The 12,876-nt window shown below is 39.0% G+C and overlaps 2 protein-coding genes across 22 annotated transcripts in view; one reads left to right on the top strand and one right to left on the bottom strand.

Moving 5' to 3' along the window:
- The window catches only part of LOC130707591 (cyclin-Y-like protein 1), a 51,161-nt gene that overhangs the window by 31,892 nt on the left and 6,393 nt on the right, over positions 1–12,876 (top strand). For 7 of the 11 annotated variants that reach the window (XM_057542802.1, XM_057542806.1, XM_057542803.1 and 4 more), the window contains 4 exons: positions 2,375–2,475; positions 6,387–6,422; positions 8,633–8,684; positions 9,655–9,774. In XM_057542802.1, coding sequence (XP_057398785.1) covers positions 2,375–2,475; positions 6,387–6,422; positions 8,633–8,684; positions 9,655–9,774 — 309 coding nt within the window. The remainder of the gene's footprint in view (positions 1–2,374; positions 2,476–6,386; positions 6,423–8,632; positions 8,685–9,654; positions 9,775–12,876) is intronic. The other 4 variants (XM_057542809.1, XM_057542811.1, XM_057542805.1 and 1 more) reach the window with 3 other exon arrangements.
- The window catches only part of LOC130707593 (EF-hand calcium-binding domain-containing protein 11-like), a 215,245-nt gene continuing 212,053 nt past the window's right edge, over positions 9,685–12,876 (bottom strand). For 8 of the 11 annotated variants that reach the window (XR_009007494.1, XR_009007492.1, XR_009007486.1 and 5 more), the window contains 2 exons: positions 12,697–12,842; positions 9,685–9,865 (listed from right to left, as the gene is read on the bottom strand). Coding sequence is in view for 1 of the 11 variants with exons in the window: in XM_057542842.1 (XP_057398825.1) it covers positions 12,733–12,734 (2 nt within the window). In the remaining 10 variants the exon portion in view is untranslated. Of the gene's footprint in view, positions 9,866–11,423; positions 12,843–12,876 lie in introns of those variants that run through there. The other 3 variants (XR_009007491.1, XR_009007490.1, XM_057542842.1) reach the window with 2 other exon arrangements.

The following is a 12,876-nucleotide window of genomic DNA, read 5'->3' on the forward strand; positions in this document are numbered from 1 at the left end:
AGCAATGGTAAGGCTTTAATCATAAAGGACAGTTATCTTAAATTTTCAAGCAAGATGAGAGGAAAGTAATCTGCTGGCAGCTAACATATCTAGGCTTTGCTCAGAGGCTTCAATTCTGCCATCCTTTAGTGAACACTAGATGCTGGAAAGTTTGAATAGTTTCAGGAGTAGGCCTGTGGAAGTGTTTCTTTTGTAGGATCGAGCCAGTAGACTGTAAGTTGCTGATACGTTAAATGAGCCCCCATAGGACTATAGACCACATCTAATTAAAAATTTTAAATGTTTTAGCAGTAATATTTCCAAAGACAAATCAATATACATTCATAATAGAAAAAAAAGTTTTTAATAGAGGAAAACAGGATAAATAGCACCCAAAGCTCTACCAACTAGTCTATATTTTGGTACATTTCCTTACTATTTTTATTCCCCTCATATATATAGATTTTTGGTCAGAATTGACTTTTATTACGTGTAGTGTATGTCATATTATACCCTAATAGTAGTGACCTTAAAAGATAACCTGCTTCGTTTAGAATCAAAGTATTTGAATGAGTGAATTTTCATTTTTCATGCTGTATCTGTTTTTTGAGAGATTCTAAAATTACACATTACCCAAATAGCTTAAGGACCATATCCGAGTTTTAGTTTAAAACATTTCTAGCTTGAAGGAGAAATTAGTCTTCCAAATGGTGATACTTTTCAAATATGTTACATCTAGAACTTTTTGTTAATAAGGAATAAGTGGCTTTGCATAAAGCATCTGAAACAAGCAAAATGGTGTTTTATATATGCCATTTGGATATTTCTGATGATTGGATACTGGCAATTTTTATTTAAATGCTCTGTATTTTCAAAAGCATCAACTAGATTTTCTCCCTGCCTCACCTTTCATGTATTTGTGGCGGACATTGATGGGAGAGTGTGACAGGATGGTGAAAACTGTTTTATATGAATAGGAGGAAGGAAGGCTCATCTGAATTAGTAAACAAACAAAAACCAAAAACAAAACCCAGCTTTAAAATTGTTTGTATTCTGTGATATTAAAGAATGCTACTCTTCCTTCCAGTGGCTTTCAGTGATTGGGATTTGGTTATTGGCCTTACTTTAAGGAAGAGAGTTGTCCTAACATAGTTTAGGCCATTTTAGTATTTGACTATTGCCGTGTTCATGGGCTCTTCACAAATAAATGGATACTTCTAAAGTGTTTTAAAGATAGTTCATTCTCTAGAGGGTCTCAAAAAGTTCTTTGTCACCTATCCAACACCACTGTAGATAAATTCTCACGAATTTGTATCTTTAGTAAGATTTACCTCCAGTTGTAACTGATCTTAAATAATTTCTCAAACACTTGTTGAATCCTAATTTGTCCCAGATTCTGTGCTCAGTAGCTGGAGGTAGGAGAAGACTCTTCCTAACCTGGAGAAGCTTGTTTACTTAAGAGGGTGGTACTATGCAAGCAGCTGAGACCATGGAACAGTTGGTAAATTAGACGTGTGAGTGTGCAGAAAGTGAGAAGTGTTGTGGTGTGCCTGCTGGCAGAGGGATCCTAGAGGAAGATGGGGTCAAGCTTGCTGGGACAGGAGGAAGAAAAAGGCACTGCAGGCAGAGAGCAGCATGGGTGAGGCAGGAGTGTCAGATAACACGTAGAACCGAATTAGTACAAGTTTGAAATGAATGGAAAGTATTCTCTGAGGTTCTCACTTGAGTAATGTCATGGCAGTCTTACTTAAACATGAAGTGAGAAGTTAAATTCTCAGAGTTGTTTTATCCGTTTTTTTTGGATGCGAGAGAATCTTTAAGCAGTACCTTTTTGTCCTCCAGATAAGGAAATTGAGGCCCAGAGAGACTTATGGCCCCCAGCTTTTTAGTGATAGAGCAGCCCTGGCATGCCCAGCCTCTGATTCGAAAACGTTTGTTTCGTCACACTGTCTCCCGAACTAATACGTTTATTATTGGTGTTCATTTACTGCAGTGAAATGCTCCTACATCGGTATTATAGAAAGCATTACGTTTTATTGTAGTAAATGAATAGAAATAGGAAATCTCAGCTGCATTTCATTGCTTAAGGAAAAAACCCTGAAATCTTATTCTAAACTTTTTACATTATTATAAAGGTAATTTATAATAGGTGCTTGCCAGGTTTGATTATAGGTACTATATCAAGGCAGCATTTTATAACCCATTTCTCAAAGCTCGTCTGTGGAAGTCAGAGTATAGAGGTTTCCCATAGAGCTGCACATGACATCACACTCAGGCAGTTCATGGAGTGTAAGAAAAATCTTAATGCTTTATCGTTTGACATTTTAACCAAGGAAAAAACACTTTATAGGTTTAACTTACTGTGACATTTTCTTCTATTTCCCTTCCCCTTCAGGTATCTCCAGGGCAGCTTACTAAAAAGTATAACTCATGCTCAACAATATTTCTAGATGACAGCATAGTCAGCCAGCCTAATCTTAGAACCACAATAAAACGGTGAGTACAACTAGGTTGCCAAGGGCTGAGTGACAGACCCCCTTATCGCTAAAAGCATCCTAGCCATACATAATTTCATTCATTTGAATTGTCCTTTTCAGTGATCAGGTTAAAAAACTGGTGTCAACTATATATTGATTTCAAGGACCTAAATATGAATTTTCAGTTTCCATTTTAATCTTAGAGCGCATGATAGAAGGGAAAGCCAGTTAGCAAATAAGAAATCCCAGAAAAAGTATAAATCTTTATTTGACGCATCTCTGTTGTTAAGCCATTGTTGAACATAATGAGAAAGAGAGGTACTTTTTATTGGCTATTTCTAGAAAAAATTATTTCTTTATGAGCTGTAGTCCTCAAACAATGTATACTACTTTGGAAGCTACTCTTAGAAGAAGGAACAGCTTGTCCCCTACTGGCACCAAAGCGAATCTGCATTTAAATTTAATTGGATTTTGTCAGATTTATCCCACTGTGCATTTTTTTTTTTTTCCTGCACTATTTCTGTATGAAATTTTACTTCTCCTTCCTGTCCCCCAAAGAGGGGGAGAATATATCAAACCAGTCTTAAGAAATACACACTCAAGCTTAATTTCTTTGTAGATGAAATTTGTTCAGCTGAGGTTTTAACTTAATAGACACATTTAATTTTTGTTTATATATATAAATATATCTCCAACACACTGTATCAATCACAGCAGAGAACAATAAAAGAGGTGAGGTTTCGGAAACATGGCTGTGGTCAGGCTTATACTTAAGGAGACACGAACAGTGTCATGATGATGGAAACTATTCTTTAATTTCTGGGAGCACCTCATAGTCCACAATTGGAGATGCACTTTCAAAACACCCTAATGATGAACCTTTCAAGCTTATTTAAGAGAAAAAAACCAAACGGGATGCAGAGCTTCTTGCCTCCTCCCTCGCGGTTGTCCACGAAACATTAACATCTCCTTAGGATATGAATGTTGATTTTCCAGAGCACAGTTTGGGAAATGCTATTTGAAAATATTAATGTCCTTATCCTTAATTTTATTTGTTGTCTTAATTTTATAAGCTAATTATATTTTTAATTGGTTTTTAATGTGCCAGCTTTTTTTTTAGCTATTTAAATGATCAGTAACTTCTACTTTAATTAAAGACAGCAAGTTCACAGTCATAATAATGTAACTTTCCTCTCTTGCTTACAATAGTAGTTGCAGTCAAATCATGTTTCAGCAAAAACTGAGCCCCATCTCTAAAGTCCTGAGTTTGGGCACTTATCACAGAATCACTGAATGTTTTTATTCAGCCAAGACAGTGAATCTGTGGGTACCAAAACCACTCTACTTTGGCTAGAGTCGCAGCTTCTTTTGAATTCAAAAGAGTCTGATGTCCAGTATATAATTCAAAAGTACTTTGAAGGCTAACCTTGCTCAGGGACTTCCCTGGTGGTGTAGTGGTTAAGAATCTGCCTGCCAACGCAGGGGACACAGGTTCGAGCCCTGGTCCGGGAAGATCCCACATGCCGCAGAGCAATTAAACCCGTGCGCCACAACTACTGAGCCTGTGCCATAGAGCCTGCGAGCCACAACTACTGAGCCCGTGTGCCACAACTACTGAAGCCCACGCACCTAGAGCCCGTGCTGTGCAACAAGAGAAGCCACCACAGTGAGAAGGCCGCGCACCACGACAAAGAGCAGCCCCCGCTCTTGGCAACTAGAGAAAGCCCGCGCGCAGTAACAAAGACCCCATGCAGCCAAAAATAAGTAAAATTAAATAAAATTTAAAAAAAAAAAAAAAGATTAACCTTGCTCAGACAAGTAGGTTTCATCCTTTTTTTTCCCGACCTAGTCTAATTTTTGGAAGTACAGTAAATTTTAATTTGCTCTCATGAAGTTTTAAAAATGATCATTCATCACATTCATTATTGGTGAAATAAAGGTTTACTGAGAAAATTAATAGGGCCAATTGGCTTTTAGGAATGATTTTGAAAATGTTTATCATGGGCTTAGTTTTCAGTGGGGTAGTTGTTCTCAGTGGGGTAGGTGAGCCTTATTAGAATCACTTATGCAACTTTTCAAGATATATGTTTCTGGATGCACAAAGTCCACCCGCCTGCCCCCGCCTCCAAGACACAGTGTCTGTGTGTCTGTCTGTCTGTCTGTCTCTCTCTCACCCACGGACACACACCTTTTGACAAGATGGGGAATGATGTGAAGCATGATTATATGGACAAAAGCATCCCGAGTGATTCTCCGATCTTAACCCTAACTCATTCATCCCTAAACTTTGCTGCACGCTGCAGTCATCTGGGGATCTTTAAAAACAGTCCTGATGCCCAAGTCATACCCAGTGCCGGTTAAATCAGAACATCTTGAAGCAGAAGCCAGGCAGTTTTTAAAGCTTCTCAGATGATCCCAGTGTGCAGCTGAGCTTGGGAGCCACTATTTGGTTAGAGGGCAGGAGAAAGAGAACTGCTTCTGATAATTAGTGGGACCTTAGGTAAGTCAGTTTTAAGCCTTGGTTCCCTTATCTGTAAAATGGGTTGTTTAATTAAATGTCATCTACGGTTCAGTGGTCCTTTCCATCATAAAACTTCTAATGCTGTGATTTTAAAATCCATTTGAAGATGAAACTTTGAAGCGCTATAGAAGTATCCATCTTTGATGCTAACGGTGTTACAGGCCTTTATACAAGTGCTAAGATTCTATAGACCTATTATAAAATTCAGATTTGCCTTCCCTCAATTATTTTGAGTTTCATTTTAGACACTGAGAACAAAGGGGAGCATATAACTTAACCAGAGAACCCCTTTGTTGCCTAATATACAACATCTGTGAATAACTTAGGAATATAGTAACTTAAAAAAGACTACCGGGCTTCCCTGGTGGCGCAGTGGTTGAGAGTCTGCCTGCTGATGCAGGGGACACGGGTTCCAGCCCTGGTCTGGGAAGATCCCACATGCCGCGGAGCAACTAGGCCCGTGAGCCACAACTACTGAGCCTGCGCGTCTGGAGCCTGTGCTCCGCAACAAGAGAGACCGCGATAGTGAGAGGCCCGCGCACCGCGATGAAGAGTGGCCCCCGCTCGCCGCAACTGGAGAAAGCCCTCGCACAGAAACGAAGACCCAACACAGCCAAAAAAATAAATAAATAAATAAATAAATAAATAAATAATTAAAAATGAATATCTGCTTTAAAAAAAATTGTCTTTAAAAAAAAAAAAAAGACTACCTAAGGACTTGTATCTATCTGTTCATTAATACTTTATTTAAAATAATTTGGAAATACCTGTCATTAATAGTATACTGTGTAGTATTATGCTGTATTATTAGCACTGCTTATTTCAGGATAGCTAGACCTATCATCAGTTTTGTGGCTATAAAATTTTGCTATTAAATTTTCTAATAATTATGTAAAAGTGATTTTAAATCATTTTGGTATAGAGCACTTTTATTATTTACTTTTAGGGAAATAATGGAAAACGGATGGGTAGGTGGATAGCGAACTAAATCAACTGAAATGCAGGGGCTAACAAAAAAACCACACACACACACACCCCCCCACACACAAACAACTACTATATGGCTTAAATTTAAACATGTGTATAGATAGATATAACTTGTACAGGACAGGAGGTTTTGTGGGTAGAAGGACAAATGACAGGGGAAATATGTAATAATTTATATATTATAATAATCAACCAAAACATGCCTTCAGCATATCTAGCATTTTGGGTCTCCTAATTTTGCTAAAAGCTGAAGAACCTAAAACAAGGGGGAAAGCACCCATGTGGTACTGTTCTGAATTCGAGGATTTCGGGGCCACTGGGCCTCTGGAAGGTCTTCCCTCCTTGCTAACCCCTTTTTAAAAATGTCTTCAGGCCTGATATGATAAAAATCAGTTATTACAATGTATTTTTTTCCTCCACAGTATGACCTTAGCAATATATTACCACATAAAGAACAGGTGAGCTCTTTTAAAACCTATCTTGTTATTCCAGCTAATTAATTTACAAGGTATCAAGTTTAGTGTTAGGTAATAACTATAGATGTTACTGGCATAAGCTTTTATTATTAGAGTGCTTTTATTACAATATAGAAGTGAATCATTTATTTTTATCTTAGGACCCTTAATTCTTAGGTTACTGAGCATCCCAAAGAGTATTTGTTTATATGGGTTATATTGATAATTTACTGTATTAGAAATTGAAATTGAGAATTTAAAAACTTAAATCCATTGTATGTTAAAACAGGGTTTGCCTTAGCACTATTGAAATTTTGAGCTAGATAATGCTTTGTTGTGGGGTGTCGTCCTGTGTGTTATAGGATATATAGCAGCACCCTTGGCCTCTACTCACTAGATGCCAGTAGCACAGCACCTTCTTCCCTCCACATTACGACAACCAAAACTGTCTCCAGCCATGGCCAGAAGTCCCCTGGGGGACGAAATCACCCCTGATTGGGAACCCCAGTGTTTAACATAAGTCATTTTTTTTTAATGAATAATAACTATTTTCCACAACAAAAAATATTGAGAGAAAAGTATCTCCTTAATAGAAGGCAGCTGATTCTCATATCTATTCTGTCTTCAGTCATTTGTTTTGAAGAAACAATATGAAGAAGATCCAGCCGCTTGCAGATACATAGTTGGAAAAAGATGTATTTTTAAAGCCTTCAGATAATTTGGTATATTCTTTGATACTGTACCAAAAGTCTGCATGTGCTAGTTTCTTAAATTAGTTAAAATGGAATTCTAAATCGTATCAATGAACTTGTAATAAATACTATGTTAAATTAATACCCGTTGATCTGTCATGCATACTGAGTAGATCTTTTTACCTGTACCTGAGACTTTATAATATTATACGTTGGTCATTTGGAAAGTATTGGTTCACATTTCTTTAGACAGTGTCAAAAACTCACTTTTGTTATTAGTATCACCACCAGTCTTACCAGAAAAGTCTTAAGTGTTGAGAAGTTGTCAAGTTCACAATAGAAGGTAGAAGTTTTCCAAAAATCCTGGTATTTTTAGCTTGATGGCTTGAATTTTATCATTGGCAACAAATAACTTTAGAGTTATTTTCCTTGAAGTGACAGGCTCACTTTGTTCATTTTTGAAAGAATGACTGTGTCAGTTGTACATTCAGATAACGATGGTGTTCGATGAAAAAAGTGTTTCAAATAAAGATGGTGTTCTATGAAAAAAATGACTTACCGCCAAGTCACAAGTGCTTTTCCTTAACACAGCCATATTTCAGTATGTAAAAGTGCTTAATGCATACTTTCCACTTATTCAGAATATTAAAAAGAAGGACCAAGGTTTAAGAACACTATTAATTTTTACTCTTTTATCAAGGATGTTCTTAAAGCAGATTTTTAACTGCAAGTGGCAGTGAATAATTGAATGACTTCTAATTCAGTTTGGTACCACTGCCTTGATTCATGCTCAGAAACCAGCAGTTTTACCCACTTTTGCTTTTATACATCCATAGCAAATGTCACACAATGTGAAGGGCAGGTAGTGTCTTAGTATTCTTATAAAAGCAGTTTTGACCTCTTGGGCCTCCTGAAGGAGGGGATAGGGGAGAATCCCAGAGGCCTGCAGACCACATTTAGAGAACCGCTGTTCAAATGAGCGCAGTGTATTAGTGTGGTGAAATTTTAAATTAAAAAGCCTGGTTTCTTTTAAAATAAAAAGACAATTACATTTTTAACTCAAACTATTTAAAAGAGACAAGAAGAAATACACAATAAGAATATACAGAACTAAAGAGAAAAAAACGGGAAAAAACCATGAATCTCATATTCACATTCATTGAAGTTAGAAGAATTTATTGCCCACCACCACTGCTTTATAAAATGTTCTTGCATATTTCCAGTGTGAGGTTAGAGGAGTGAAAATATATTGGTTTACTAGCATTGCCTGTTAGGGAGGGTCAGTGCTTATAGAGGCAACTCTGGCTGGTTGTTGTAGAAAAGATTTCACAGAACTTGATGTGCTGAGTAAAAATAGGTCAGGAAACCTTTCGAAGGGTGGAATCCAGGAGAAGAATTGATAAAACTGTTTGCTTTGTTGAAGGTTAAGCTTCCTCTACCCCTCTCTCTACTCCTAGCAGATATTTTACTAAGATAGTAACTCCTGAATTAATTTTTTAAATACACATTCTTATTTTATAGAGCTGCAGATAGATCCTTGGATATTTTTGATGAGAGATTACATCCACTCACAGTAAGTGTCAGTTTTATTGAAGTTGTATTTTTCTCTTATACAGTTGTGTTTATTTCACGCTGATTTGCTTTGAAATTAATTACTAGAAGAAAATTACTTCCTCCAGCTCGAAGTCAAATTCATCTTCCTTTAAGTCTTCTTCCCCACGCCATGTTGTGTCTAGTCATTTTCCCGAAGGCGTGTTGTCTAAGGGGTTGATGGATATGAACCGAGTTGCACTTTGTATGAATAGTGAGCAGGTAAGTAAACATACCCAAGTAACAGAAAATGTATCTTTTTAAAGGATGATTTTCCCTAGCATCAAACAATATAAATATTTGTAAATAAACCTAATATGATAAGGCCTGTAAGAAGAAAATTAGAAAACTGTTTAAATTTTAAACGAATTAAAATGACAAAGTTTTAAAATTCACTTCTTCGGGTGCTCTGTAGCCACACGTGGCTGGCGACTGCTGTACAGGACAGCGCATTCTTAGAGCCCTATGGTTACAGGACACTGGGAATGTGTTTTCAAAGTTGATGACAGAAAAGTATGACATGGTGATCAGCAAGACTTTTGAGCCTAAAAATATTGGGTTGGCCAAAAAGTTTGTTTGGTTAGTGAATATATTGTTCAATAAAATGCTTGGTGAAAATGAAAACTGTGTCTTTTATTTGTACTTAAAACCAAATGAACTTTTTGGCCAACCCAATAGTTTACATTTGGTTAGAATTCTGTGGGGAGGAACGTGGAAATACATAAATTCTCTGCGGTTGTGCCTGTATTTTTCTTTAATGAATGGTGGTGAATACTGGATCACTGTGGTATTTTAGGATCCCATTGTTTATATTTAAAAGACTACAAGACATGTCACCCAATCAAAATTATTTTAAGGGGCACGTGGGCCCAAGTGTGAAGACTGCTATCTTAAGGGTACTTTTAAGTATTTTTCTTCCATGGATACTTAAATTGCATTTTTTCTCCTTTCAGCGAGAAAAGATTCCAGAGGAATACTTCGAGCATGATCCTGAACACGAATTCATTTACAGATTTGTTCGTACTCTTTTTAGTGCCGCACTGCTAACTGCTGAATGTGCAGTAGTAACTTTGGTAAGATATTTTTTCTTTCATAAAGCATCTGTAGAAATTTCTGTCTTGTACACATGGTATGGTCCTGTTTTTCCCAAATGAAAGTAGGTTCCTGAAATGATCATTAGAACTTTATTAAGAGAAAGCTATCAAAAGAAAATAAAGTATACACATTTGAGCTTTAATAATCATTATGATTTAAAATGTTGCCATTGCTTTTCTCATCACAAAACAATTGCTATTAAAGGCAGCAGGAGAGATTTCTGGTTTCTCCTTCCACACCTGAGGGGACACATGCACGCACAGTGCACACACAGACGACGCATGTTGTGGTGGTAGGGCGGGGCAATAACTGAACGCTCTGGTCCACAGGCAGAAACAGGTTCCGGGTAGTTTGAAGCTGAGTCCCAGACTGGACTGCCTAGGCAGTTCTGATGTGTGTCCTGATTGAGAACTACTGCCCTCAGTTCTCTGTTCCTTGGGTAATGGATAATGGTGTTAACCATCCCTGCTGTCCTCTTATTGCCTGCATGTGAAGTTGCCCAGGACTAGGGTGCCAGTAGGACTTCAGAAGGCTTTACTCTAGTTAGCCTGCTAAGCTACAGCTGTGTAAGGACCTTTTTGTCATCCATTCCTAATTCCTATGGTAAGATTTTATCATTTGAATAATAAATCATATTCAAGTGAGAGGTAGTTGGGATTGTTTTACTCCTCCCTATAGCAAACCTGTAGGGGGGAAAGTCAGCTGCGTGGTCTGCAGGGAAGGAATACTTAGGCCACTCACTGCCTGCTCCTATCAAGGCAGAATTTAGGACAGGAAGCTTGTCCTTTTGAAAAGAGACCCCTCAGTGGGTACTGGATCAGACACAGGCCTTTTCTTGGAGCTACAGGCCACTTGGAGTGCTTAGCACATGCTTGAGAGAGGCAGGAATGGTGCTTGCATATGGAGAGCTAGGAAATGCAGGAAGGAGAGTATTTGGGTTGGAAGAGGGGCATTTCTTTGTAGACAAGTTAAGCTTGATGTACCTGCGAGACAGCAGAATGGCAGTGTCTAGTAATCATTTGAATATATGGGATTGGAGCATGAATCTGAGCTAGAGGGAGGGAATTAAGTGTAGCTGTTCAAATGCAGAGAAAGTATGTAAAATAAAAAGTGGGTAGAAGATAGATCTGTAGGGACTGTCAGCACTTAAGGGACAGATCCCCAGAGGAGTGGCTACAGTGGTAGGAAACCCAGCAGAGAACCCTAAGAGGCACCAGGAGAGGTTCAAGAAGGAGAGTATGGTCCAAACGCTAAATGCTACCAAGAAGTTGCTCATGTCATAAATACCATGTCACTGAATACCTACTCTGTGTCACTTTTCTACATGTGGGGGGTGGAGGAGAGAACAAGTTGGATAAATAAAGTTCTTGCCTTTATGGAGCAAGTGTGGAAGACGTAATTTTTTTTTTTTTTTTTTTTTTTTTTTATCGGAGTACAGTTGATTTACAGTGTTGTGTTAGTTTCAGGTGTATAGCAAAGTATAAGTGTTTTTTTTTAATGAGTGTTTTTTAAGAGATGACTATTTCAAGTAGTGGTCAAAACCATGAAGAGAAAGCAAGGTAAAGGGATAAAGTGATTAGAGGGGCGTACTAGAAAGCTCAGGAAGAGCCTCTTTAAAGAGGTAATGTTTGAACCCAGGACCTGGCTGAACTGAGGAAGATCAGGTACGCTGGCATTACGGGCAGAGGGGACAAGTGCAAGGCTCTGAGACAGGAACTTGTTCTGTGTGTTCAAGGAAAAGCAAGGTGGCCATTGTGATCCGAGCGGGGAATGAGGGAAAGAGCATAGGTGATGAGGTCACGGAAGGACAAGGCCTTACCGCACAGGGCCTCGTAACTTGCAGGCCACGGGAAGAAGGTATTTGTTTGATGGGAAACCTCTGGCAGATCTGGAGCAGGCGCATAAAGTACTCTTAATTTAAGAGGCTCTCCTGGCTGCTTTGGGGAGAACAGACTGTAGTCTGTTGGGAGGCAGAGAAGTTAGGCAGTGGCAGCGATACAAGTCAGAAGTGACAGACAGAAAAGCGGTCAGGGTACCAGTGAAGGTAGAGATAACAAGAAGTTCTAACAGATTGGAGCAGGATACACTCAAGTGCAGGTTTTTGGTCTCAGCGACTGGGCGTGTGGCAGTGCTCTTTCATTTATGAGGGAAGGCCTGGGGAGTGGAGCTCTGGGACGAAGAGCTCTGGGTTGTTTGTGTGAAGGCACCGGTGACCACGGCAAGAGTAGTCTCTGTAGAGTGGTAGCAGCAGGAGGCTGACTGAAGTGGGTTAAGGAGAGGATGGGAGATGAGGAGCTGGCCTCAGCCCTGAGGACGCCGTCTAGGGGCAGTGGGGGACAGGCTGGGGACATGGAAGCATTCCCACTGGAGGAAGCCTCTGACAGAGAGGGAGAAGTTGTTCAAAAAGAGACTAACTGTGGGCACAGTGCTCTGCAGAAGTGAGGTGGGATCAACTGCATTCATAGGAGAGTTAGCTTCAGTGAAAAGAAAGAAATCTCGCTTCCTCCGAGACAGGAGGGCAAGTGGGATAAATGAATATCGGCACGTGTACCAAGTTTGCCAGTACAAAGGTGAGAGGAAGTTGAGAGATTGCCAGTGTCGTTTCAGTGCCTCTGATTAGTCCCATAAAGTAGAGAGTTGAACCTTGCGGGGAGAGTCGTTCTTAGGGTACTAGAGAGTGCTGAGTTCTTTGGGGAATGGGAGCCGAATTTCACTAAGAACATATAATCTCAATACCCGTGTTTGAAAACACAGTAGAGTTTGGAGGGCATGGGCGAATCTGAGCTGTCAATCTGATAACCCTTCAGAGAGGAAACAGACTCTTTAAAAACTGGACATTTTTCTTTTTGTCAAATGGCATATACACTCTTCTACAGAGGTAACAACAAATCACAGCTTACCTCTCTAATCTTTGCTCAGCTGTTAACTCCATCCAGTTCTTTGTAGGGTAGACATTTGATACATGTAAAAGAAACCATGAAATCATCTCACAAACCGGCAGGTTTAGAGGAGCCCCAGGGATACAGACACAGGCAGGTCTTCCCACCTTAAAACCAAAAGAATTGACTAAGCTGCAGATT

The sequence above is a fragment of the Balaenoptera acutorostrata genome, chromosome 3, assembly GCF_949987535.1.
Source record: "Balaenoptera acutorostrata chromosome 3, mBalAcu1.1, whole genome shotgun sequence".
Classification (NCBI taxonomy): domain Eukaryota; kingdom Metazoa; phylum Chordata; class Mammalia; order Artiodactyla; family Balaenopteridae; genus Balaenoptera; species Balaenoptera acutorostrata.